Source organism: Argiope bruennichi, chromosome 3 (assembly GCF_947563725.1).
Source record: "Argiope bruennichi chromosome 3, qqArgBrue1.1, whole genome shotgun sequence".
NCBI classification, from domain to species: Eukaryota; Metazoa; Arthropoda; class Arachnida; order Araneae; family Araneidae; genus Argiope; species Argiope bruennichi.
Window position 1 is genome coordinate 2,825,229 of NC_079153.1, and position 27,802 is coordinate 2,853,030.

The 27,802-nt window shown below is 28.1% G+C and overlaps 2 protein-coding genes across 3 annotated transcripts in view; one reads left to right on the top strand and one right to left on the bottom strand.

The window, feature by feature from the left end:
* LOC129964153 (protein retinal degeneration B-like) overlaps window positions 1-3,272 on the top strand; it is a 108,102-nt gene extending 104,830 nt beyond the window's left edge. For both annotated transcript variants that reach the window (XM_056078861.1, XM_056078862.1), the window contains exons 21-22: window positions 544-672; window positions 1,716-3,272. In XM_056078861.1, coding sequence (XP_055934836.1) covers window positions 544-672; window positions 1,716-1,973 — 387 coding nt within the window. In that variant the 3' untranslated portion in view covers window positions 1,974-3,272. The remainder of the gene's footprint in view (window positions 1-543; window positions 673-1,715) is intronic.
* A 1-nt stretch (window position 3,273) lies between these two features.
* LOC129964154 (G patch domain-containing protein 3-like) lies at window positions 3,274-16,531 on the bottom strand. Its single transcript, XM_056078863.1, has 6 exons — window positions 16,088-16,531; window positions 12,744-13,132; window positions 8,747-8,978; window positions 6,498-6,622; window positions 5,133-5,260; window positions 3,274-3,537 (listed from the first exon to the last, which is right to left on the bottom strand). The coding sequence occupies exons 1-6, from the start codon at window positions 16,443-16,445 to the stop codon at window positions 3,333-3,335; spliced, it is 1,437 nt and encodes a 478-aa protein (XP_055934838.1). The 5' UTR covers window positions 16,446-16,531; the 3' UTR covers window positions 3,274-3,332.
* Between the last annotated feature and the right edge of the window lie 11,271 nt (window positions 16,532-27,802).

Consider the following 27,802-nt stretch of genomic DNA (forward strand, 5'->3'; position numbering starts at 1 on the left):
CTGTATCTACAGTTCTCTCTTACATATATTAAAAACAAAGTCTGTTTTCAAATCTACGAAATTTGGACTTTTTTTTTTTATGATCTGAAAACAATTAGGAAAAATTAGTCGGATACCTTAAGTAATTATCGTGTATTTTATTCAGTAAATTTATCTAAAAGTACATGTTTATATAAATCATCCACAAATTAAACCAAAAACATTCTGCATAAAATTAAAAAAGCAAAGATTTCATACATTGCTAAAAATAATTTCGTCTTTTGGAAAATAATTAGATTTTTAATTTGCATTGTAACATGTCTAAATTTTTGGTATTTTGCATTTTTAGAATAATCTTTTTTTAATTTGTGCTTATGATTGATTCATTTTTAATAAAATATTTAAGCCCGCGATTTTTCGATCACCCTGTTTTGATGAAGATATTGCTTTTCAGATGAAACTTCAACTTTCATGCAATTATTTACTTTTAGATCTACAATATTATCTCCGATTGAATATTGTTAAATTTTAATTAGTCCTAAAATAATCCCTTTTCTTTTCTAGGCTGAAGTTGTGTTCCATTGTGGCTATGGATCAAGTAAAGACATTTCTGTATATTCATCAATTGGTCTGAAACCAGAGCAAATATATGTGGTAGGAAAAGCTTCAAAAAAGCAGCATTTAGCAGCTAAGGTGAGTTCAAAGGTACCCCTTTCCCTCCTTCCAAAGGGATTAATTTTACTAAATTATATATAGCTACATTAACAGCATTTTAAATATAAAGTACAAACAAATGAGATTAACAGAAGCCACAAAGTTAATTAAAATGTATGTAATATTAGGTTTTATATAACTTCCTGAATGCTACATAACCTAAATTCATCTAATTTAGCATTTTTTTTATATAGTGTTTTAAAAAATCTGAATTTCAAGTTAATTGAAGCATTTAAGGCAAAAAAAAAAAAAAAACATACATTGTTTAGCTTTACTAAGGATAAAGGGGATTCTTTCCATCTTAATTAAGCATAGTGAAGTTATTTTTTGTTTCCTTTACACTAACGATTTAGGGGGAGGGAATGCATTTACATAGTCCTTCTTTCATTAGAAAATATTTTTTTAAAGTACATTTTTATATGGGGAGGAGAATATCGTTTGTGTGAATATAATAACAATTATGAAAATATATATTATGTTCCCATTTGTTATATGGCACATCTTACCAGTATATTATAGATAGTTAAAAGTGTTTAAAAACGTTATTAGTATATTAAATTTCTCTTTTCAAATATATCTGTAAGTTTTACATGTACTTAATAAGCACTTTATATTATTTAGAGCAGCTATTTATTTGCACTTAGATTTGAAAAAAATTTCAGACAATTAAGTCTTGCATGTTAATTATAGTATTTAAATAGTTTGTATATGCAGTATAGAAAATTAAATAATAAATCTAGTATTTATACATTTGTCCTCCTCAGTGAAAAAAAGTTTTAAAATTATTTTGTATAATGAAGTTTTAATATTTGCTTCATTCAGTTAGTTTAAGATCCCTTCCCTCTTCTCTTTTCAAACATTTCTGCTTAAATCTTCAAATGGAAATTTTCTGTAGGAGAAAAAAAAAGTATTACAACAAAGCAAGAAAAAGTTTAAAGTAATGAATGCCATCAAAATTTAATTTATTCAATGATATATAGGGTTTATTTTGTGCCATTAATATAGATGATTTCTTTTTAAAGGTTCTATCGGATGGATATGCTGCCCACCTCTCCGATTTAAAAGCCCCTGGTGTATCAAGACCGGCACAAGGCAATGCTCGAATGATCCTGTTCCGTGGCTGTTTCGGATTGCCTGGTCAGACTGGTTCTACAATAAGGCAGCGGCGGTCTGCTAAGAGAACAACATCGTTTCCACTCTCTGGCCAAAGCCAAGAACTTCGATCTGCCATAGATAAAGCTGCTGAGGTGAACAGGGCTTCAGAAGGGTCAAGGCAATAACCATTTTCCGAATATCTATGTATAAAAAAAGTATTTCACCACAGTGCAAAACTTTGTACACATCTATTTCTCACTTCATCCTTACATTGACTATGTGTAATTCTTTTCTTAGATGTATATGAAGTTAAAAAAAAAAAAAAAAAAGGTTAACACTAGACAAGCAATCCATAATTCACATTTCCTTAATAGGGTCCTCAAACTATTTCATTTGCATATAAGTTTGCCTCCATTATCACCTAGTCACTTATATACCTACAGTAGTAGTCAACTGTATCTCATAATTGTAAATACCGATGTATAAAATTTGTAAATATGTGCTTGTAATGAGAATGTTGGCATGTGTTGATCAATATTTCTTCTTTAAGACCAAAAATGTATTTATTTATTAAAGAGTATAGACACATCATTCATTACTCATCAGCTTCTATGTAATACACTTGCTACTCTTTTATACTGAGAAATACATTGTAGCATATTTTTGTCTAGACACATTTTCGATCCAAATCAAATCAGCAACTGCTCAGCTTTTTTTCCATGCAAAAAAAAAAAAAAAAAAAAAACACTGGAATGCTGTAATATGATGGAAAAAATAAGTTTCATCTGCGACTGATTGATCCTATTTTTCTCACATACTTAATTTAAATGCAAAACATTTTTCATCAACAGATGAAAATTTATTTAGGCAACATGAAATCTAATGGAATTATTGAAACATGCAATACACTCTATGGCACTTTTGCACTTATAATTGAAATCTTTTTATATTGTCAACCAGATGTTGTGATGTCCTATTCTTACTGTATCGTGTAGTTAGTGTTTCCATTTTACCGCCTGTGTTTGTTAAGAAGCAATTTCCTGTACTACTAAAAATATATGCAACAAAGAGCAATTTCACTAGTCAATGTGTTCCTGGTTGTATAAAAATAAGCTGTAATATATATCTAGTGGACTGTTATGTTGAACATGGTGTTGATATCTAATTGTTGAGATATTTTATGTAAAAATTAATCCTGTTAAATGGATGCAAAGGATTTTTGAAAATATATATATTTGTTAACTTCAAAATAGAGAATAATATCACATATAATTATCTGCATTTAAAAAAATCTTTCCTATAAGATTAAGTTTTACAAATGTATTTAGTTTATTAATCTGCCATTCTTTGGATTTGTCTTGTGTATCGCAATTTTGTGCACTGTTTATTTTTTACCCACTGTAATGAAAGTATTTGGCAATTGTGTTATAGATGAAATATGTCATTATGTCCCTAAATTGTATATAAAATACAAAAATACAGCACTTTGAATAAGTTCTGTTTATTTACAAATTAATATTTATACATTTTTTTCCCTCCCTATATTACTGAATTTCTTTCAAAAATTCTCGTCGATATTTTAATTTAGCATAAGATGATGAAGCAAAAACAGATTCTGGTGGATCAGATACTTTTGGATCATCATAAATTGTAGATATAAAAACTGTATCTTCTGCATCTTCAAAATCAGAATTTTTACGCCTTCTTTTTTCTCGGGGAGGATGACGATCTAATTTTACACCATGATATCTATAAAATAAGATCAGACAAAAATTCAGAACATTATATGCAATTTACTTTCATGTATTTGAAAAAAAATACCAGTTTGATACTGTAAAAATCCTTGAAAATGTTTTCATTAAAATTCAGATAATTGTATTACAAAATAACATATTTGACTGATATATATATATATATATATATATATATATATATATAAAAACGAATGTACAGCCACAGGGGAGGGGAAAAAAAAAAAAAAAAAAGGAACAACATAATTTTACTGTATTGTGCAGTCAATTGTCTCATATGAAAATTAAAAGAGCCATTTTTTGATAACAGAAATAAATTCCAAGTGAAAAAATTAGAATACAAATTCTGATTAATATAAAATGATAGCATTTGGAAATATTTAACATTTTCTGTTAAGGGATAGTTCCTATATTTAGATACTCTCTAGATAGTAGGAATATTTTTTATTTTTGTGGCATTTTTAAGCTTGTATAATGGATATTACATAATTTCACTCCTTATCCAGTTTTGATTATTTTTAATGTTAATCATTGATTTTTTTAAAAATATATGCATTAAATGGATAAAAAAAAACTATTATCATATAAGCAAGAAGAGATAGTCTTTTTTTAGCAATATAAATAAATTCTGAAAATTATTGTTGCACAAACATATACCTTTAAATGTAATTTGTTTCATATTATGAAACTAAGTCAAAAGTTTACTTGTACAGATCCAAAGAATAAACAGGGCAGTCAGAAAACTGCTTATGAAAAACATTGAGTTACTAATAGATTGTTTTTATGTAAATGCATAAAAATCTTAAATTACAAATTCAAAGGCTACTAAAACACATAATTTAAAAGTCACATGATTACTGAATGGTATGCAGCAACATTCAATTACAACTGAATTTGAAGAATACGAAATAAGTTTCATTAGATTTGTATCTTCACTATATAAGCATGTAAATTATTATATATATAATAACATTTTTATAACATATAGTATATTATAAAAAATTAGTTTTTATATTAGCAATAGCATTTACACAAGTACATCTGATTTGAATCAAGATTTCTACATGCTTTAATTTTGTTTTATAATCAATTTGGATTTCAAGAAAATTAAGACTAAAAATCATTATAAAATTGAAACAAAATATTTATATCTTATACTTTCTTTCAGAACTGATTCACATACTTAAACACAAACAGAATATTTCTATTTCATATTATTCTTAACAAAATCTTTAATGATGTCAATTAAGTATTTAAAAACATTACTAACTAATTATATTGAAATAAATAGGCTAAAATAGTATTAAAACAAGCAATATGAGTATATTCCTAATAGTATAGAGACCAATCTCATTTCATTATTGCAAAAATTGAGCATTTATACGCAAGAATGAATATAAGTTTTCTTTTTTATCAGAATTAATTATTTTGGAGCATTTTAGGTGAAAGAAGGAGAGAAAAAAATTGAAAAATCCTTGTATTTTATATAAATAATATATTCATGAATGAAAATAGTTGATTCTCTATATACGTTTTAAAATTTAATATATTTTTAAAATTATAAAATGAATATTTAAAAAATATCAAACATACCCCAATCCTTTCTTATCAGATGGAATTTGGCCTTCATTAGGAAGAGGCTCTGCTATGCCAGCAGCATTTTTACCAACTCCTTGACCTTGTTTCCATCCTTGGGCCTCAAGAATTTTTCTTCCAAAACCCTATAAAAATATACTTTTTTCTATACTATATTATGCCATTTTTTTATTATTTTAGTTACCGTTTTTCTTTTTATAATAAATATGAACTCTTCAAATCAGTTTTTTTTAGTTCACTATCAAGTGATATTTATTAGGAATTAAAATTCTCTTATATTACTACATTAATTAAATTCTAAAACATTCAAATATAATATTGCAAATTAACACTACATAATGTACAAGATTCAAAGGTTCAACCCCTTAACTATATTATTTTTATTGCTATCTAATAGCATCTTTAGATTTGGAAAGATAGAAATGTATTGATTCAATTAAACGTTTCTTGAACATGTGAGATGTTTATGAATTTCACATAATTTATGTATTGAATTATAAGGTCTGTGAATGACTAAATTTTATCTTATTAACTGAAGTATATTTTATTTTATAACTTTAAGAATTAAGGGGTTAAACACATTTGTAAGTGAAAAGTCGTTTACAAAATTCTATCTTCACAAATGTATCAGTACAAATTAAAATATAAAATATTTTCAAAATATTTAATAATTAGTAAGCATTTTTCAGAAGTAAATATAACAAGTTGATTTCTAATTCAATTATTTTAAATTAAAAAAGAATAAAAGCAGTGTTATTCTATATTTTATTGAGTTATTATCAGCATATTCTTTACCAATCACAAATGTTATGTGTCATCTAGCAGCTCATTTAGAGATACAAATACAGTAGACTCCCGATTAAACGCGCCTGCCGCCCTAAATTTTTTTTTTTTTTTTTGCTTCCAAGCAAAGAGAAAATGCTTCCAAAGCAAACACAAATGACTGATTTCTTCAAAAAGGTGTAGTTTTACAGTTATGCTTTTGTAATTACATAACACATTACAGTATTAAAACAGTACATATGCATTAATTTTTCTGTGTATCCTTGATGCCTCTCGTAAGTACAAAGCACTTTTCTGATTCCATTAATAAAATGCATTTTAGGTTAGTTTTGAGTGATATACTAAAATATTAAGCGTTAGTTAAACATTTCCTGCTGTTTATTTTACGTTTCATTGTACATAAAACGATTTTTCAAAGTTGGAATGACTGTTTTCTCTTTTGCTGTTACCCGTTTTTAGCTTTTTTCGGATTATCCGGCCGCGCCACTCAATTCCGCGGATAATCGGGAGTGCACTGTAGCTCAATATGAAAAGAAAAAAAAAAAAATGTTTTTAAAATGAATAGTTGGTTAAACTTACTTTATTGAATTTTTCAAAACCAGCAAATTCATATCTTTGGTCAACAACTGTTTCTGTGCCATTTCTACGCTTTTCCTCTAATTTCATTTTCACTAAATCTCTCATATCCTTATCATTATCCATACCTGAAATAAAATATTGTTGAACATAGAAAATAACTGTTGGCATACAAAATATAAACTATACTAATTATTAATTATCATAAATAAAAAGAAATGTAACAAACATACTTCAATGAAGATATTTAGAAACTTGTTGAAAATTATTAATATTTTTTTACCTAATCTTATACCAGAATATACATTGATAAAACATAATTTTAACATTTAGTAAAAAAGCTTTTATAAATAATTAAGTAGCAAATTTTGAGGATATCAAAAAATTAAACCAGACAATTACAAAGAAATTATTTTTCTAGATGTTTTAATTTATCTAAGCTGAATTATCCTTTTCTTATGTCAAGTATTTGTAGCTCAATTAGATTCTCCCAATTTAAATAATTAAATTTTATTTCTTTATATATTGTTACATAAATTTTATTGCAAAATATTTATCTTCTTTATTTAAAAAAAAAAAAAAAAAAAAAAAAAAAAAACATAATTTATATTAAAAAAATATTTTTCATTACACCCTGCTCTTTATATATATATATATATATATATATATATATATATATATATATATATATATATATATATATACACACATCACAAATTAAAACTAAACAAAAAATCTTTCGTACAAGAATGCAGTAATTGAAAACATTTCAAATAAATATTGATATAAATATTTCGCTAAAGGTTTTCTCACAAAACATTATGTAATGTTAAACTACATCTTACAAAACAGAGAAAATATTTTTTTAAATAAAGGATTAGACTTAAAAAATTAAAATATGTATAATATATATTTTAACAACCTTTACAAATATGTTAAAAATCCTGACAATAGTAATTAGCTTGAACTATTTTTGCCAACAAGGTTTTGTGAACTATATGCAACACCTGGATCTCTAAGAATTACTTTTATTGTTTTTTACTAACACAATATTTAATGAAAAGAGAGCAGATTACATGTTTTTAATAATGTTTTTCAGCACATCATAACTATAGTTTAAGATATATGGACTCTCTATAATAGACTAACATGCAAAAAGAAAAAAAAAAATCATTTTCTTAATTTTTTTGAGGTTATTCTCTATCCAACTTTTCCAGCAGTTAGTCAAAGATTTTGTTTAAACTTTTGCTCTTTAAACAATAGGGAAAATGTGTAAGATGAATTTTTTTCACATCACATTTTAGAACTTGTATATTATTGATTAAAAATGGTAGCTACAAAAATAATAACTTTAATAGAAATGGAAATGTGAAAAATAAATGAAAGAGTACATGGTTATAAAAAAATTGACTATATTAGTCATTTTTTAGTATTTTTAGACACAGAAAGCAAAACTATTAGGCACTGAAGTCACATTTTTAGACACAGGACAAATAAAATATTTTCACAATCTAAAAATTAAAATATTTATATCATTATAATGATACAAAATAAGCTATATACATTATAGGGTCAAATTAAATAGTAATAAGTTTAAATTCATGACAGATTTGTAGCTGGCACAAATGTTAGCAACTATACAGCTCTGCCAAAAAAAAAAAAAAAAAAAAAAAAAAAAAAAAAAAAAAAATTTGGATTGGATTGGGCTAAAGTTTTATGGAAAAAAAAAATGTTGTATTAAGCAAAGAAATATTGTATTTATGGCATTAAGTCCCAACCGCTCCATTGAATATATTGCCAAAAAAATTTATGAAGGCTTATTTAGTTAAATTTTAAAGACTGTTTTTACAACATACACTCACTCCAAAATTGATTTTCTTGCTAAACAAATTTAAAATAATTATCTCATCATAAAGCATGATTACTCTGTAATGCTTTGTGCTAAAAAAAAAAAAAAAAAAAAAAAAAAAACACTGCTTGTTTTTAGCTAAGACATTGTTAAAAGTTTCATTCAGATCATGCTAAATATTAACTGTGAAATATTAATTCAATGTCACCAAGACAAAGTGTTATTTCCATAGTATATTATTTCTATCACATTGTTAGTTCAATTTCAAAGTTCTAACTATGCTCCAAATCATTACTTCTCAGAGATTTCTCTGATAGTCAAATGGTGTCAGAATGGAAGTAAATTACTTGCATAATTATTACCCATAAAATTTAATAGATTATATTTAAAAACATTTTCTTACTTGGTTCTTCATAGACCCGAGTGTCTAGATCCCAATCATCTGAAGTTTTGGCATCAAAATCACCTTCTTTAGCATCCCAATACTGGGCATCTGTGTAAAAAACAAGGCCTGATCCTCCTTTTTCCCATTTCAATTCAATTTTTTCTTCAAAGAGTCTTTCTTTATTTCTTTCTTGCCCAGAAACATCATCATGTAAAGCTTCATGTCGGTCCCATTCTTCTTCTTCTGATTCCTTTATTAAAAATAAAAATTGCACATTATTACATTTCTAAAATGTTTCCTCAAAAACGACACTTAGCTGAACTTATGAAATTTAATACAACTGGAACAAATAACAATTGATGGTTTTTGTGACATCACACAATGTGAGACTATCTGTAGCTAACTCATGCAAATGTTTTAGCAAGCTTAACAAAAAATATTTTGATAATACAGCAATGATATTTTAATTTATTTATAATTAAAACTTTTTTTACTCAGGCTATCTGTAATGTATTAATGTTAAGCACAGAATTTCGTATTTCAAATGCACCATGCAATTTATCAAAGATGAGAAAGAGTAAAATACAGAGGAAAAAGAATTTCTTTAGAATTCCTAATTAAGTATGGCATAGTTTTTTTTTTTTTTTCTTTTCTTTTTCCCTCCAATTCCACTGTTATTCTAAATTTGAATTTACAACAAATTTTTATTTTAAACTTCACTCCAAGTAATATATAAAAGATTACTTTTAATGTTAAATGAGCCAAAACAATATTTTAAAATATGAAAAATTATATTCTAGATAGATTTTATCTAAAAAAATCAACATTTATTAGATATTATATTAATGATTATTTGCTAAATCAACATTCTGCCCTAAATATTTTCAAGAATTAATGGATATCTAATAATATTAGATCAAAGTTAGAAATTGAAAAATTTATGAAAATCAGTATCATCAACTTCTTAAACAATGGGTCTCAACTTCAAAAATTTAGGGCTATGGGAACAATGTCTGCAAGCACTTATCAGATTTATTATTATAAGTAAAAAGAAATAATTCACTGTCATCCTTCTATTAAAATCTTCATTTTTACAAAGATAAAATTTTATGCTGAATTTCCTTTTGTTGATCATTAAATATTACATTAAATATATAATCTTGCTTTCTTATTTGCATGAGAAATTGAGAGATGAAAAGTTTTATTCATTTATAAATGTGACTGTGAAATATCTAATCTTCAAATAGTGTCTCTTAAAAGAAAAAATAACTTGAAGGATTCTAATGAGATAATATGATTTCAAGGACAACAATAATACATTACGGACAACTGATCTTTAGTGGAATCAGGACTCATTTGTGATTTTCTAATTATATAGTTAAGATACAAGATGCAGCTAATACAAGATCAGGAAGAGCTATTACACTAACAGTATAGCAACGAACAAAAAGTATCAATTTAAAACATTGTTCTTATGGTATTTAAATTATTAGATACAGTTCTATTTATTCTAATTTTATGAATTTAGTGTACTTATATCAATTAAGACATAGAAGGCTAATTTCATACAACAAGATTGAAACTGCAAAATTTTATTGATATATCCAATTTCTGTTTATAATTTCACCATTCAATATTTTAAATTAAATCTTGAGATATCTGACATTCAACCTTTTTCTACTCTTCAATCACATAAAATGAACTGTGTTTTTTATTTAACCATTTTATATTCTAAAATAAGTTTATATGGAAACATGCATTAGAATCTTCAATACTTGCAGCCTTTTCTTCATTTCTGAATGGTATATTTTAATACTGTAGTATCATAACATACTGACTATTTTCCTTGTATTTTATTTTAAATGATCAACATGCTTTTATATTTTACAAGTAAAAAAATCACAAAATGCTGCATTTATATGTTATGTAATGAAAAATTATTTACATGCTAGATTCTTTTTCCCAGAATCACATAAAAATCACACTAATTTACTTATGGTAAAAATCATAAATACAGCATTTCAAATCAAAAAATATAATTCTTATATTTAGAAATTTAAAAACAAATGGAAAACATTGACATTTTTTTATGAGGAATCCTTTGAAACTATAATTGGTTTGACATTAATATTAATAGCACCCAACAGTTGAGATTCAACAACTATTCACAAATAATTTCCAAGATCATATTTTAGAACTAAATAATTGCACCAAAAATTTCACTGTAACCAATATCCCAAATGGATCATCAGATGAAAAAACAATACTGGAAATTAAGACAAATGCATGGTTGTGAAACTTTTCACCTCTATGTTAAGTTCACAGACTTTTAACAGGCTATTTTCTTTCTAGTGGGGATGTTCTTTTTTACATTTCACTCTTGAATTTAATAGATGCTGCCAGGGTTTGTGTAACAAGAAGTTTGTTTGCTGTCAAGAGGTTTTTAAGAATGTGTGTTTTCTTTCTGGACATGGGTTGCTTCTTCCATTTCCTCAGTATCTGATATTCTTATATTCTCTTGGTTATTGGTACTCATTTCCTTTTTATAGATGCATTTTCTGTAAACATCTTTTTGCAAATTTAAAGAAGAATTTTAATAATATGCATACATTGATTTTCTAATGTGTGCTAATTTTCTGACATCTTCAGATCAAAATTATAAAAATTTTGACATACAGATCAAAAGGTGAATTTTTAGACAAAAGTCTTATCTTTTAAGGGGAAAGAAAATCTCATAATGAATCCTCATGGAAGTGACTTTTGACAAAGTAAAGTCTTCATGCCAGATTGTTGAAATTCCTGGTTTTTCCTTTGGCATGATTAAATTTATGTTTTTATATTGAAAACTTTCATGCTTTTGCAAGCTGCAGCATTTGGTGTCTTCCATGCACAACTGCTACTTGATAAAACTTATTTTATATCAGTTTTTGGTCCTATAATTGAATTAATATTAATTATTACTTGCTTTGCTCTTTCTACATTTGTGTTTTGATCCAGGATTTTTTCCCCCCTTTTGTTAATGTTTATTTTCGTATAACATAATTCTTAATAAACAATTGTAAACAGATCAGATTTCTTTGAAATGACTCCTAATAATCCTTGCCAGAATATAGGGTCCCAGTTGAGGTGAGGATTATCATAGATTTATTTAAAATGATGTATTTAGTATAATAACTGTTTCTTATTAGCTATATTACATAAGAACACGCATTACATATCTAAAAAAAAAAAAAAAATGACAAAGAATAGAAAACTCTATAGCTGTGCATTATATAACTTTAGTATGCAGCTATGGAAATTATATGCTTGTAATTGTTAAATTTCTTGTATTGCAAATATGATTATTTGATAATTCCAAAGGGAAGCTAATTTTAGTAATTTTTATACTTACAATTATTTAAAGAACTTTTTCTTTTAAATAAAAATATTGGTATTGTTATGTTAACAAAAATTGGGCACAAAAATAAATGGTGGCATGAAATTTATTTCTTATAATTTGTGGAAAAGGCAGAAATGTCCAAAAATATGCTACAAAGAACAGTGACTAAAAAAATGCAATATTCACATTTTCTTTTTATGAAATGACACTATAAATTTAAATTACAGAATTAATATCACTGAAAAATGCATCAGTTTTGATCAGGTTAAGAGAACATATGATTGTGTCAGTCTCATTAATTATGGTTGACCATCTACAACAGAAAAGCCAGTACAAAAATAAAGGCTGAAAAAAGACAAGTTTTGTAACATAAAGCTACTTTGTTTGGTGGCATTTTGGGCTGCTGTTTAACTAAAGAAACAGTACTAAAGTATTTACAATTTTCTGAATAAATTTATCTGCTTATAAATTAAAAAGAGAAATTCATATATTGTAAAATGTTTAACAGTTTACGTAAATCTGAAAGCATACAATGAAATGCTTTTGATTTAAAAATTAATAAATTAGTTACAAATCATTCAAATTAGTGAAAGAAAAAAAGGAGGAGGGGGGGGATAAAGTTTAATAACAGAATACCTCTTCATCATCCTTTTCTTCCAAATAAGAACTTTCTTCTGGCAATGCTGAACGCCAATATCTTTTATGATAGGATGGTCCAAGAACTGGCTTTGAATTAGAAACATTGCTTTTTGATTTCAATCTTTCTTTCTTTGATTTATAATCAAATGCCACATTACTGTAAATTCTTCTTAACTGACTTCTTGGAAACTTCAGACCTAATTTAAAGATCACAGGTGGTGGTAATCTACACATACGTATTTCCTTTAAGAAATGATCTGTAGGAGTTCCTACATTTCCATTTGGCATAAAAGATGGTGGACACATTTCAAGAAGAGATTCCACATCTTGAATAGAAAAATCCTCTCGGTCAACAGGCAAATTTCTAGGGATTGCCCATCTGTAACCTAAAAAAAACAAAAAATAATTAAAATAAACTCAATTAAATATAAGAATGTTTAGAGATGCCTCTCTGAATGTTTATTCTCTTAATACCTCTCACTGGCACGATGAAGATGCATGGAGGGTAAGTGCAAGGACGGATGTCATCTTAGTCATCTGACAAGGAAAAAGTACATCCATGCCCAAACAGCCTTTGTGGGACATAAATATAATGGTACTTGTGTATTTATAAACCACATATCAGCACTTAATCACCAAAAAGTTATATTTACAGCAATTAGAGATTCATCATCCAAATAAATTGCCAAAGAGTTCAAAGACATTTCATTATGTTTGCCAATGACATGCATTTAAATTTAAAATTTGTTAATTTAAAAAATTGACAAAGTTTGGTATTGGCAAGCATAAGTATCAATATAGCTAATTACTGGCACGAAGCTAGTAAACTTTTTTCTGGAGTATCTTTGTGCAAATGAATTTCTATGTAATTACATTCCCTCCTTCTAAATACTCTTCATCCCATGAACCCTGTTAAATATAGCTGCCTGCATATGATATTGAAAACACTGTGTGATTTTCTTCTATTCAACTTTTCAATAAATAAATGTAATAAATATGCTGTTGAATTATGTCCAATATCTTGATGAAAAACAAAACTAATAAATAACTGCATAATCAAGTAATGACAGGACACCTCCCAGGAAATACTATTCTATTTGCAATTCTAAAAACAGATGAAACTGTATAATGAATAAAATGTTGCAACAGATTAATTAAGATTATTCAGCTGAAATTTAATATGAAATGTTCTTTTTACATATTAAATTGATTTAAATAATTTGAATATTACAAAAAAAATCAATGAAAAGTTCTGAAACCGTATGATACAGCATGAAAGTACTTTTCTTAATTAATTAGACAAACAAATAAATATACTTTGATATAGACAATGACAGCTCATATTAACAAACAAAACTAAAAGATGCAACATTATCAATGAATATGCAATATTAGGATTCATGGTAGTTTCAGTAAATGTATTTATTTTTCAAATAGAGAGATTAACTGCACAGGAAACAGATTAATGGTACTCAATTTATGTACAAATACATCATGTTGAACAGTTATATTCAAGTTCACTTATATATAACTGATCATAGATCAACAGAAATGTACTGAAAGTCAACTTTTGTAATACTGTTGACTTGAGTTACCTTATACTATAGACATCTTTCTCTAAAATTTGCATAAATATATAGCTGGACTTTAGCTTTATCAGGTCTTTTCCAACAAATTTTGAATCTGTCTAGGATTTGTGGCTTTCATTATTTTTCTCTAGATAATCCTTATCATCTTTTTTTGAAAAGGTATATATTATTAAGCAATGAATGTCATAGGAAAACACAGAAAGTCAACTGCATTTTATATCTTTTTTCATTGTGCTTGAAAACTAATTATCATTTGCTTCACACAAGGTGTTTCCAGAAAAAGTAACTTTTTTTATTTTTCAATAGTAAAATTCACTTAAGCCAAATAATGACTGTTTTAGAATATCTAAGATATAGTTTTCACTCATTATTTGTATTTTAAAATTTTTTTTAAAATTTTTTCATTATTTAGTGTGGCATTATGTCATCAAAATAAAAATATCATTTTCCATATTTTTAAAAAAAAATAAAGTATAATACTGTTTGATAAATAAAGAAAAAAGCAAGCAAACATTTTTAAATAGAAACAAATGTCATTCAGCACAGTTGCCAAAAAATGCTCATATAAACTTTTTAAAAATATAATAAAAACTCCTAGAATTATGGCAAAATTAATTTTTCCAGCTGAGTTTTATTAAAAATTCCATTTACATAATAAATTGAGAAGATTTTAAAGATTTAATTTTAAAATTTCAAAGTCATTTGAATTCTAGTTCATTGTTACAGCACTAATTTTAATAATGACTATTTAATTTCGAAATTGTATAAAGTTAGTACTTATATATCAACAGCATGTTCCAAGTGAACTTTTAGCTTAACTGAATATTGCTGACAAACATAATCAATAGATTAGTATAATATCGTTGGCAATAAATTGTTAGATGTCTTTGGCAATTTTTCAATTAGACTAAAGTTTAATACCTGGTTGCCACATTTTGGAGCCATTTTTGCCAAATGTATTCCTGTCAATTCTTTATTACAACCCTAAAAGCTGTTTTTTTTTTTTTTTTTTTTTTTTCATTTGTAATAACTATCCAAGTTAGCAGACCTTTGGTAAATTTTTGGATAGTTGGTACAATTTTGACATACTTGGTGAGAAAACGGACACCAATTGTAAATTCCGCCTATTTCTTTTGCCAATCAATTGATGAAATGCAATTAATATACAAGTATCAAAAATTCTATTTTTTCTATTATTTCACAACTTTGAACTTAATACATTTTTTTTTTTTTTTTTGAAAATTTATGGGAGACATTCAGTTAGTTTATGGTTTCTTTATAAATAATGTAAAGTTATTACAGAATCATTATACTCTTATAATTCCAGTAAAAAAAAAAAAAAAAAAAGAACACAGTGCAGATTTTAAGAACATGGTTGAAATTTATTGCCAATCTCTGTCAAATCATGCCAAATAGTAAAAAATCTTGCTACATATCAACCAAAGAATACAATTAGGTTATCATATTTAGAAGTTTATCGCCTTTAAAAAACCACAATTTAACGATTGCATCGTATTCTTTCATTTAGTCGATAAGAAAACCAAAATTTCAACAAAATAATTAAAGCATTAACATTATTCAATAAAAAAATTACAATTCAACATTAATATCCCAACATAGGACAACGCTTAATTTTGAAATGATTAAATATAAATTTGCAGAAGCTTTTTTTATGAAAACAATTATTATTCTGTTCTAAGTAAAATAAGACGGAAAAAACAGTTACAAAATCTGATGAAATAATTAACATACCTCCATGGATGGAATTCCCGTTATCTGAAAGTTTGATCTCTTTTATAAAACAACAAGTAGATAAAGTTTCTCCATTGTTATTCAACCAATGCTGTCCATTATAAGTTTCTATAAATTCCTGTACACGATGAGCAACAACTTTAACGATACAGCAGTTTGAAACGCATCTTTTTCTCTCATCACCAGCAATGGCATTTAAAGGTTTCTGAACTTCTGGTCTGTGACGGTAATGAAAACAAATAAAACCACCAGATTCAACAAAAGATGAGAAAAAATTTCTCAATTGGCCGGAACGATAATTTTTTGGTATATTATTTATAATTACATAAACAGCACTGTTATTTTCGACAGACGACATCACTAATGTTGATTGTTGATCATCAGTGTAAAATTATGTTGATGATGAAGTTGTATGCTCGAGAAGCGGATAGCGAGAGAACGATCATGTAATGTTAACGTTAACTGACTCAGAAAATTTTTTCGGGAGAAATATCCACCAGGCAGCTCTAATCGATAACATTTCGCTAAGGTGCTTAAAAGTGCTTCATATTTGCATCCATTTCACACTACGCATTCTGGAGCAGATATAATATTATTTTAAGTTTATTATTGTATGCAAATATTTTTAGACTATTTGTTTTATTTATTCTGTAATTTTTTTGCTTTGATTTAGATTTTTGTTTAACACTTTGAATGTATCATTGTCTAGAATTATGCATATATATGCATAGATAGGCATATAAATAATTTTAATTGAATTATTCTATGCAATGATTTAAATTAGAATTTTAATCATTTGAGTGATTAATTTTATGAAATTTTTGAAACTGCAATTATTAAAAATAAAAATTTACACTATTATAAATATCAGCTTTGTAAAAAAAAAAAAAAAAAAAAAAAAAAAAAAATTGTTTTATTATTATTTTTTCCTATTTAATCATATACATTATCTTACTATATATATATAAAGCTTTATATTAAATCTGTTATGATGCTTCAGCCATATAAAATTCTTTATGGTTCTGTACTATTTTTCAATATATGCTTTATTATTCACATACTTTCACAATTACATATATCACTTTCATTGTTATTTCATTTTTGTATATTTCTGATTAGTGCATATCCAAAAGCAATATTTTTTTTGTTCTTTTTTTTTCAATTATAACACAAGGAATATAATGATAAGGTTTCATAAGGAATATAATAATCTAACATATATTATTTTAAATTCATTTATAAATTTTATATTATTTTAGATTCTCTGTCAAGTCACTCATGTATTGCTTTAACCCTCTATATTTTGCAATTTTTTAAACGTATATAATTTTAAATTTTCATTATAATGTTGTTTGAATTTTTGTATTACTGATTACTTCATGAAAAATAGCATTGATTTTCAATAATGGCACAATGTATGTTATATTTTGTGTATATTTGGTTGTAAACTTTATTTTGAACTTTCTATCTTGTCAATCTACAATTCTATTACTATTCTGCAATTTTTTTTCCTCAAAATCTCTTCAATTCTATTGTTTGAGTTTTTGTATTATTAATTAGTCCAGAAGATTCAGAATTTGTTATGCTTTTTAATTTTTATAATTTGTATACAATGGCAATTATATTTATGTTGTGTAATTTTCAGATATTTTAGAAAATTAATCTTTTTTTTTTCCTTACCTTGATTTTTATCTTTTCTACCTATACATTGTAAAAATTTTGTAAATTCTATATTAAATTATACTCATAATAATTTACTTTATAATTTCAAAATATGTTTTGTGATTTTGATATTTGAAAAATGTTTATATTTATAACTTAGCCCTGTATTCATCTTATATTTTGTAAAGAGTAATCAGATGCATTTTGTAGCTCTGATGTCTGTAATAAAAATTTCAAAATTGTTTATAATTCTTATAATTTATTATTCTCATTCAGTTTTACATTTCAGTACACTTTTTCTTTCATTTAGCTTAGAAAAATATCAAGTAAAAATATCAAAATATTTATTGCTTAAAATAAATAAAATGAATATGATGATATAAGAAATCTCTTATAATTTTTCTATAAAACACTAACTTTTTTCAATATATGGCAATATAATATATCTTATCAGGTTTTTATAAAAATATAAAATTATTAATATTTATAATTCATAATTTCAAACAAAAAAATTGAAATGTTCAGAAATCAAATTTTTAAAAACATATTTGTATTATTTAAATATATCTGAAAGAATGAGATAATAAATTAAATTCTCTGAATCAAAAAAAAAAAAAAAAATTGCTGAAAAATCTTGGCAGCTACACCAGTAGTCCTGGATGGACAAAAGTTGAAATCATATGAGTTATTAAGATTTTTTTTTAAAGAAGAAATGGTTAATAGTTATTCATGGATTATTGATTAATTTTGTTTCTGATAAATGCATATCAATCATGGTGGTGAAAACATGTAGATTTTCTATTTTATCTTACTTGCCTAACTACAGAAAATTATTTCAGCAAGACATGACCATGATAGTTATTCCATGATTGACTCCCTTTTGAGTATATAGTCATGTTAAATTTTATCTAAATATTGTTTATTTTTAAGAATCCAAAGAATTTGGGGAGGGGATCTTATTTAATTTTATTTTTGTCTCTTTTGATAAATATTTTATTATTAATTTAAACTGATGATTTTTTCCCAGTTATCTTTCTCTGATGCTACCATAATAAAAACTTAAGTATTCATCAAACTTAAAGTATATGCAGTAACAAAAAGTGTATATGTTTTAAAAGAAAGTCCTTGCCACTGAAGAAAAAAAAAAATGTAGCTGCAGAATAGTTCACGTTTATCACAGTTAATTTGACAAATGGCTTTTTTCTTTGCCAGAACTTTCGTTCCATTGAGAGGATGTAGATACTTATTATATTTAAATTTATTATGTACACAAAGCGCTTTTATTGCAAAAATAGTTAAAATGATTATTTCATTAAAAAATACATTGATTAAATGGAATTTGGATTGATTACATGGAATCTTTAAGCGGAAGATTTATTAAATTCTTAGAAAAATTAGGAAACATGATGTAAATAATCCTGTTTTTTATTAACTAGGATTATGATGATAGTCTGAATCTTTAGTATTATATATAATTAGTGTATTTTTTATTCTCACTTCAAATTACTATAAAAATAAGATCTAGAATTTGTAATTTTTTATCAGCTCATCTTTCAATTAAAAAAAAAAGAAGAAGAAATTTTTTTAACTAAAATACTCAACAAACAAAGATATGAAGAAAAACAGCAGTTTCAATTAATATGCTGGTTGATACTTCCTTGTTGCTCAAAAGCCCTTTTTAAAATGATTTCAAATGTTATTCTCAGAAATTCCTCGAAGGAAGATAAATTTCTTTAAGTTTTCTAAATTGTTATATTAAATTCATAGATATGGGTATTTGATTACTAACATTTTTCAATAAAGCATTTAAAAATTAAAAAAAAAATAAGGTTAACCTTTATTTCACTTTAAATATAAGAAAAAAAAACATAACCATACTTTCCTAACTTACATCCTCAATATAGTGCTGAAGACACATTAATTTTACTCTCACTTTTCAGGAAGTTTCATTAAATATTTAAGAAATCAAAAATCAACTCTATTTTTAAAGTTTGAATTATAAAACATTTTTATTTATAAAATGCTTTTTTAATTAACTTCCGAAATTCGTTGAAAGAAATGTTCCTACTTTTTTTTAATATTTGTAAATGATAAAATATTTTTAACATTTTTGATTTTCTAAACACCGAAAAAATTCCTCCTGATGATGCTCCTGATGTAAGCGGATAGCGAGAGAACAATGATGAACTATAGTGAATATTACTTATTTTCTCCAGTAAAATCTGAGCGTGCGCAGAGACACTCATTCCTGTTCAACATTGTATGATCGTTCTTTCGTTATCCGCTTCTGTATGCTAGCTTTTGGATTGCTTTACCACAAATAATATTTAGTTTCAACTTGAGATTGAGATACGAAATAATGAATTAAGAAATAAAAAAGAAAACTGAAAAATAAAAAAAAATAAAAAATGTGAGATCAATAACCGCTTTCGTGGATAAAAAAATAAAAATTTCACTGCAGCGATTTTTTTATTTTATGTGAATTTTCAGAAAAGAAAAATTAAAAAAATATTACGAGTAAAATGTTTATTTCTCCACAAAAGATATATATATATATACTAGCTGACCCGTTGAACGTTTTCTGCCTTATAAATTATTTCTATTGAATATTTTGGTTGTTAACGAATGTATTGTAAGTGTGTAGGGATGGGATCTATGACAGAAAGAACGGAATCGGTGATCATCGTCTACAGGAATGGAGCACTGTAGACGATGATCACCGATAAAATCTAAAAAACACCAACCATTCATTTTCTCAATACAATGTATTTCATTAACGTAACGAATATATACATTGTTTGATCTCTTAAAAGTTAAACGTAAAGTGAAAAAAGTAATATATTTTTTGTCCTAAAGCATAAAAGTGAAATAAAGAACATTAATATTTATTTCGAAGAGCAACTGTACGATATTTTTTCTCAGTCCGTCTTTAGCCAACACAAATAAGCTCGATAGTTTGCCCACGCGAGAACATGCCACGTGTGAAAAACATTGTATGCCCAAATCTAAGCCGTAAACAGACATCGTTTGGCCTTGTGGCTTATTGATTGTCACTGCGAATGCGAATCTGATAGGAAATTGAACGCGTTTAAATTCGATTGGCACGTCTGTGAGAATCATTGGAATTCGTGGCAGCAAAACATTTTCGGCTCGGAATTTACCATTCAAAATGGTGGCTTCGATAACGTTTTTCATCAATTTTTTAATGACCAATCGCGTATCATTGACAAGCCATGGTGGGTTCAAATTCCGAAGTAAAATAACCGGAAATCCAACTTTCAGTCGTAGAAAGTGTGATGACATGCCTGGCAAATCCAGTATTTTCATAGACAGCAACTTTTCCATCACCGATATCTAACAATTGGTCCGAGAATGTGTCAGCAGATGGATCTTGTAGCATTTGGAAGCTCGTGTTTATTTTTAGCTGGACTTTTTCAACATTATGTCACAATGGCGATGATTTCAAGAAAGAGCTGATCTCATCAGTGTACGGTGAACGTGGATAGGAATACCCTAATTACCTAGCGTTGTGAAATATACTTTACAACCTATTCTCATACCTACCAAATGCACACAAAAATTTCATGAAAATCGGTCGAGCCGTTTCGGAGGAGTTCGAACACAAACACCGTGACATGAGATTTTTATATATTAGATGTGTGTGTGTGTGTGTGTGTGTGTGAGAGAGAGAGAGAGAGAGAAAGAGAGAGAGCGTGAGCGTCATACCAGTTGCAACTCAATTCCACATGGTGTAATTTATTCAGATTTCGTTTTCTCGATATAAATATGCTTTCAATATTTCTCTCATATTACATCCATAGTAATTATTGAAGATTTTTTACAAATTGACGTCCGTGACAGGACTATTGATTATCTAAAACGGGAGAGAATACAAAGGCAATTATTTACGAAACCGTTGAAAGAAGTTGAAAATGCTGTGGAAATGGAACGAGTAGGATTGAATTGATACCGGTATTTAACATGTTAAGTGATAAAGTTGAAAGGTTATTTGAAATAGATGAAAAAATTAGAGTAATATGGTGCAAAATGAAAAATATTGAAGAGTAATTTTCTAATGACATTAATTTAATGGAAAATTATCGCAATTAGTGGATTGCTATTATAATAAAAGTTGATTTTATTTTAGCTACGAAAAAAGAAAATAGTGATACTTCCGGTATATTAAATGAAACAAAACGAACTTTTCGCCTTCCTAATTTGGAATTAAAACGTTTTAACGGCGATATAAAGAATTGGCGCGGATTCTGGGGACAATTCAAAAAAAAAAAAAAAAAAAATTCACGATTATGACATTATTGATTCCGATGATAAATTTCAATATCTTTTGCAAGCGGGTGAACCTTAGTTTAACCCCCCATCTCGCCAAGTTGCGATAACGTGCCAAAGTTGGCAACCACCGTTTTCTCTAGTCTTCTCAAAAACCACGGTCTTGCGCCGTGTTTTTCCGCTCACCGTGCACTCCAAAAAACATGGGCAAGACAGTTGCTGGCGATTTTTGAAAATTGCACCAAAAAGGGGGTTAAACTCCGGTCGTACATTGGTTCATCAGCAAGAGATTTAGTAGAAAGTTTTCCGCTGTCGGGCGCAAATTATAATAAAACTATTGAACAATTGAAATCGCGTTTTGCGAAAGATGAATTGTCGATCCAAATTTATGTTCGTGATTTTTTGAATCTTGTTTTAATGCTAGCAAAGAATGGGGAAAATTTCACTGTACGTGCTCTTTATAATAAATTAGAAGCCCAATTAAGAGCATTGGAGACATTAAGAGTGACATCTGAAAAGTACGAAGCAATGCTGTATCCATTAGTAGAGTCAGCTCTTCCAGAAGATCGTATAAAAGAGTGAGAACGAACACATATAAGAGTTGAAGTCAATCCGAATATTTTGGGAAACTTGTTAGAATTTCTTCGATCGGAAGTTGAAAGTGATGAGAGATTACAACTTGCTCGATCCGGTTTTGCGAAAGATCATGAGTTCCAAAGAATTAAACAGAAGGATAAAATTTCTACGGCAGCTTGCATTATATCTAGTGAAAAGAAAAGTCCCCTGATCTCCCCTGATATGTCACTAGAAGAGAAAAGAGAAATATTAAAGAAGAAAGGTGCGTGCTTTATTTGTTTGAAACCAGGTCATAATTCAAAGATTTGTAGGACCTATTTGAAGTGCATTATATGCAAGAAAAAACATCATATTATTATGTGTCCAAATATAAATGAAACAAAACAAAATCCATCACCTGCATTAGATGCCAAGATTCTTTTGTCACCAAGGAGTTCATCTACGTTATTGTTAACGATATTGGTGAAAATCATCAATAAAGACAGATCTTTAATTATTCGAGGATTATTCGATACCGGTGCTCAGAGATCTTTCATAAAAAAAGATATTGTGGATAAACTTGGATTGGAACCAGTATATCAAGAAATGTTCAGTCATGGACTCTTTGGGAGCAGTGAAACTAAACAAAAGCCCCATAATGTTTATAACATTACACTGCAAAGCTTGTGTTCAGATTTCAGGCACAACATTTCCGTTTTATATGAAAAGAAAATATGTGGCGCTATTCCTCGTGTAAGTAATCCTGAAATTTTCCTCATTTTGAAGAGAAAAATATATAATTAAGTGATACAAGGGAAGACACTCTTGAAATAGGTTTATTAATACGTTTACGCATTACTGACTGGATCAATTGAAAACATTGATAAAAATTTGGTAGCCATAAAAACAAAACTTCGATGGACACTTCAAAGGTAAACAAATGAAACAGTCAAAATCTTTGGAGAATATTATTTATGTTACCAATTTATATTTGACGGAATTATGGAGAATAGATGGCATCGGTATACAAGATCCTGTAGAAATTATATCAAGGCTGGCAGCCGATGAAGAAAAGTTAAATTTTTCTGTGAAACTGTTAAAAGAATTGAAGACAAGAGATATGAAGTATGTTTGCCATGGAAAAATGGATATCCAGAGTTAAAAATAAACAAAGAATTAGCCACTAAGCGTTTGATGTCAACTACAAAAAATCTTATTATCAGGACATTTAAGCGAATATGATGATGTGTTTAATGAGTGGATTTGAGAAGGAATTATCGAAGTTGTAGATGAAGATAAGAATAAAGGACACTATTTACCTCATCATCCTGTAATAAAGACTGGATATACAACTACAAATATTCACCCAGTTTTCGAAGCCTCAGCAAAAGATTCTAAAGAAAATTGCTAAGAAAAAGGTCCAAATTTATTAGAATTAGTGCCAAAATTGATAATGCAATTTCGTAATGAATAACATCAGATATTAAAAGGCCTTTTTACAAATCAACCTGAACCCAAAGGATAGAGATTATTTTGTTTTTATGGTGGAAAGATTTTTTAAGACGAGAGGAATTGATCACCCTGATGCATTGTCGAGTGGTATTTGGTGCTTCTCCTAGTTCATTTTTACTTGAGGCAACGATAGTTCATCATCTAGAGAATGCACCAGATGGGAGGAAGGAAACAACTCGTCAACTTTAAAATTTATGTAGATAAATTTTGAAGTAGATAAATAAATTAATGCTTTTTATGTAGATAATTGCATAATTAGTTTAGAGACTAAGGAAGAGAATTTATTTCTGAAGCTAAAGAACTAATGTCTGCAGCTAAATTTGATTTAAGAGGTTGGGTTACTTCTGAAAAAATTGAAGAAGAAACACAATAGAGATATATTCCAATATTAGGACTTTCCTGGGACACTGAAAATGATGAACTGTCTTGTAACAGTGCTATTAAAATTTCAGAAGAAAATATAACTATACGAACATTATTATCTGTTGCTCAACGAATGTACGACCCAATAGGATTTACAAGTCCAACTACTCTAATTCCAAAGACCATTCTACAAAAAAACATAGAAAGGAAGCTTCCATCAGATATATGTAATGAATTTTCAGCCTGATACAAACATGTAAATCTGCTAAAAGATTGCAAAATTCCACGAAGATTCATTTCAAATCCTCTTAAAGATTGTTAGATAAGTCTTCACTGTTTTAGTGACGCTAGTGAAGTCTCTTATGCCGCATGTATTTTTTTACATGCTGAATATAACGAGAATATTTCAGTTCAGTTAGTAGCAAGTAAATCAAGAGTGTCACCAGCAAAGGAAATATCAATTCCTCGCTTAGAACTGTTGGGAGCTCCTATATTATCCCGACTATATTGCCAGGTGACAGATGGACTTGAGGTAAAATACAAGTATACTTTTGGACTGAATCGACCATTGTCTTAAATTGGATTAAACGGGACAGTTCTTGGAATACATTTGTAAGAAATAGAATAACTGAAATAAGAAAATATACCAATTCTGATAACTGGCATTTCTTGCCAAGTCATATGAATCCGGCAGACCTTCCTTCAAGAGGTTGTGATGCAAAAATTTTATTGAAGAGCAAGTGGTGGGAAGGTACAGAATGTTTATCAAAGTCATAAGGATTCTGGCCTTTGAATAAGAAACAAATTATTGTTGAAAATTTAGTTGAATCGGAGAAAAGGAAAACAATAATCAGTAGTATGGAGCATGGATCAGTTCACTTTACTGACAATTTACTTAATTTCTTGAAATATACGAAGATTTTAAGAATCCTGGCGTTGATACTACGTTTCATTAAAAACTGTCACCTTAAAAAATGTAAGGAATTCGAACTAACATATGAAGAAGTCCAATTAGCTGAAAACTGTTTGCTAAAGCTAATTAAAAAGGAAAGTTTTGCAGGAAGCAAAATGAAAGCATTGAAAAATATGCAAACTTTCAAAGATGATACCAATGTTCTTAATGTTAGAACTAAGCTCATACTGGGAGATGAATATGAGAATTTTAAGTGCCCAATGTTGTTGCCGGGTAACCATGAAAGATAAGGTTTCGATAAGGTCGATTGATACCACAGAAACATTGTAAGTTGCAACATGCCGAATTTCGAACTCTCATTTCCAATTTGAGGGAAAATTACTGGATTATTTCTATCAAAACAAGTATTATAGCAAAAGAAGTAAGCTCTCGTTGTATTATTTGTAAAACCAAACCTACAGAGCCACCTTTAGCACCTCTTCTTAAAAACAGAAAGGCCGCGGTGACCTGGTGGTAAGGTCTCGGCTTGCGAGCCGTAGGGTTTCAGGTTTGAGACTCAATACCACCGAAGAACCGTCGAGTAAGGGGGTCTGTTGCACGTTAAATATGTCATGCCAAACGTCCTCCCGCTGGTGTGGAGAGGGGGGTGCCAGCTCAGGCGTCGTCCTCGTCATCTGCCCGTGGTTCAAAATTACGAGGTCCGTCCTAAAATAGGCCTAGTGTTGCTTTACAACGGGACGTTAATATAACTAAACTAAACTCCTAAAAATAGAATAAAAGTTGCTGCAGCATTTGAAGTCACAGGGATTGATTTGGCAGGCCCATTGTTTTTGCGCTATGGAGAAAAGACATGGATTATCCTTTTTACCTGTGCTATTTATAGGGCTGTTTATCTTGAATTAGTCAATTTCTTGTCCACAGAATCCTTTAAGAAGAGTTTTTGTTAGGAGAGGTCGAGTTAACATAATTTAAACTGATAATGGCACCAACTTTGTCGGTTCAAGAAATGCCTTGGAAAATCTAGATTGGGAGAAGATCATGCTGTTTTCCACTATCAAGAAAATTAAATTGAATTTCAGCCCTCCAACTACTGCATGGTGGGGTGGATGGTGGGAGTGGATGATCCGCATGCTAAAATAAATGCTGAGGAGAATTTTAGGCCGAAAGAGTATTGATTATGAAGAATTGAAAATTCTTATCTGTGATTGTGAAGCTACAATAAATTCCTGGCCACTCGCATTTATTAAAGATAATTCAGAAGGTCTTACGCCATTGACACCTGCTTGTTTCTTACAAGGCATTCCTATTAGTGATGCAACTGATTTAGACGAAATCGGTAGTAAAAGCCTAAATAGAAGATTACGTTTTATTCAAAAACTACGGCATGATTTAAGAATGAGATTTAGAAATGAATACTTAGCAATGTTGGTGCCTGAAGGTCACAACCGAGAGGAATCTTTGAATGTTGGAAATGTGATTATCCTTAAAACTGATGGAAAATTCCTTTACTGGCCATTAGGAATTTTAACTGAAGTCTTCCATGAGGTAGATGGACATTCAAGAGTCGCTAGAGTAAGAACAGCTAAAGGGGGAAAAGTAAGACCATTCCAGAGACTTTATTCCTTGGAAATCAGTAGTTCTGAAAAATTGCTATTCATTGCTCAGCAAAAGGACAAAAATACAAATACTCGACTTCCTGCAACTCCAGTTGTTCCATATCAAGATTCCAGTGAAGATGATGATTATATAACCAAAGTAGCTCCTAATGTTGTCACTAAAGCTGGTCGAAGTTTTAAAATTCCCAATAGACTCAATTTATAACTTTTGTTGCAATTTCAGATACTCCATAAAATTGTAAGGTGGGAGTTTATGTAAGAGTCCTACCAGTTGCAACTCAACTCCACGTGATGTAATTCATTCGGATTTCGTTTTCTCGATGTAAATATGTTTTCGATATTTTTTATGTAAAAATTCGCAATTAAAGTGTTCTCTCATATCACATCCATAGTAATTATTGAAGATTTTTTTTTTCACACACATTTTTTTCCGAATATTTTTAAATTTTGAATCATATCTTAGTGACAAATCCTGTTAAGGATGCAAAAATACGAAGCATTTTAAACTAACGAATCGACAAACTCATTTTCGATCATTCCTGAGTGACCTGAGGTCCACACAAATTTAATGAACTGATGGTATGAATAATTTTAAATATTTATTTTCTTCTAAGAGACTAAAAACACGTCATTGAACTTTGAGCACTGAAAAAACTATTGACTCGCTAAGCAAATCTTCACTAAACAATTAGCCATAAAACAAAGTTTCCCCATTGCACAATGAAAATTATTGAAGTAAAATTTACGTTTATTTAAAAGGACGAAGAAGTTTTGTGAATTCAATAGCAATCCTGAGTATTTCATTAA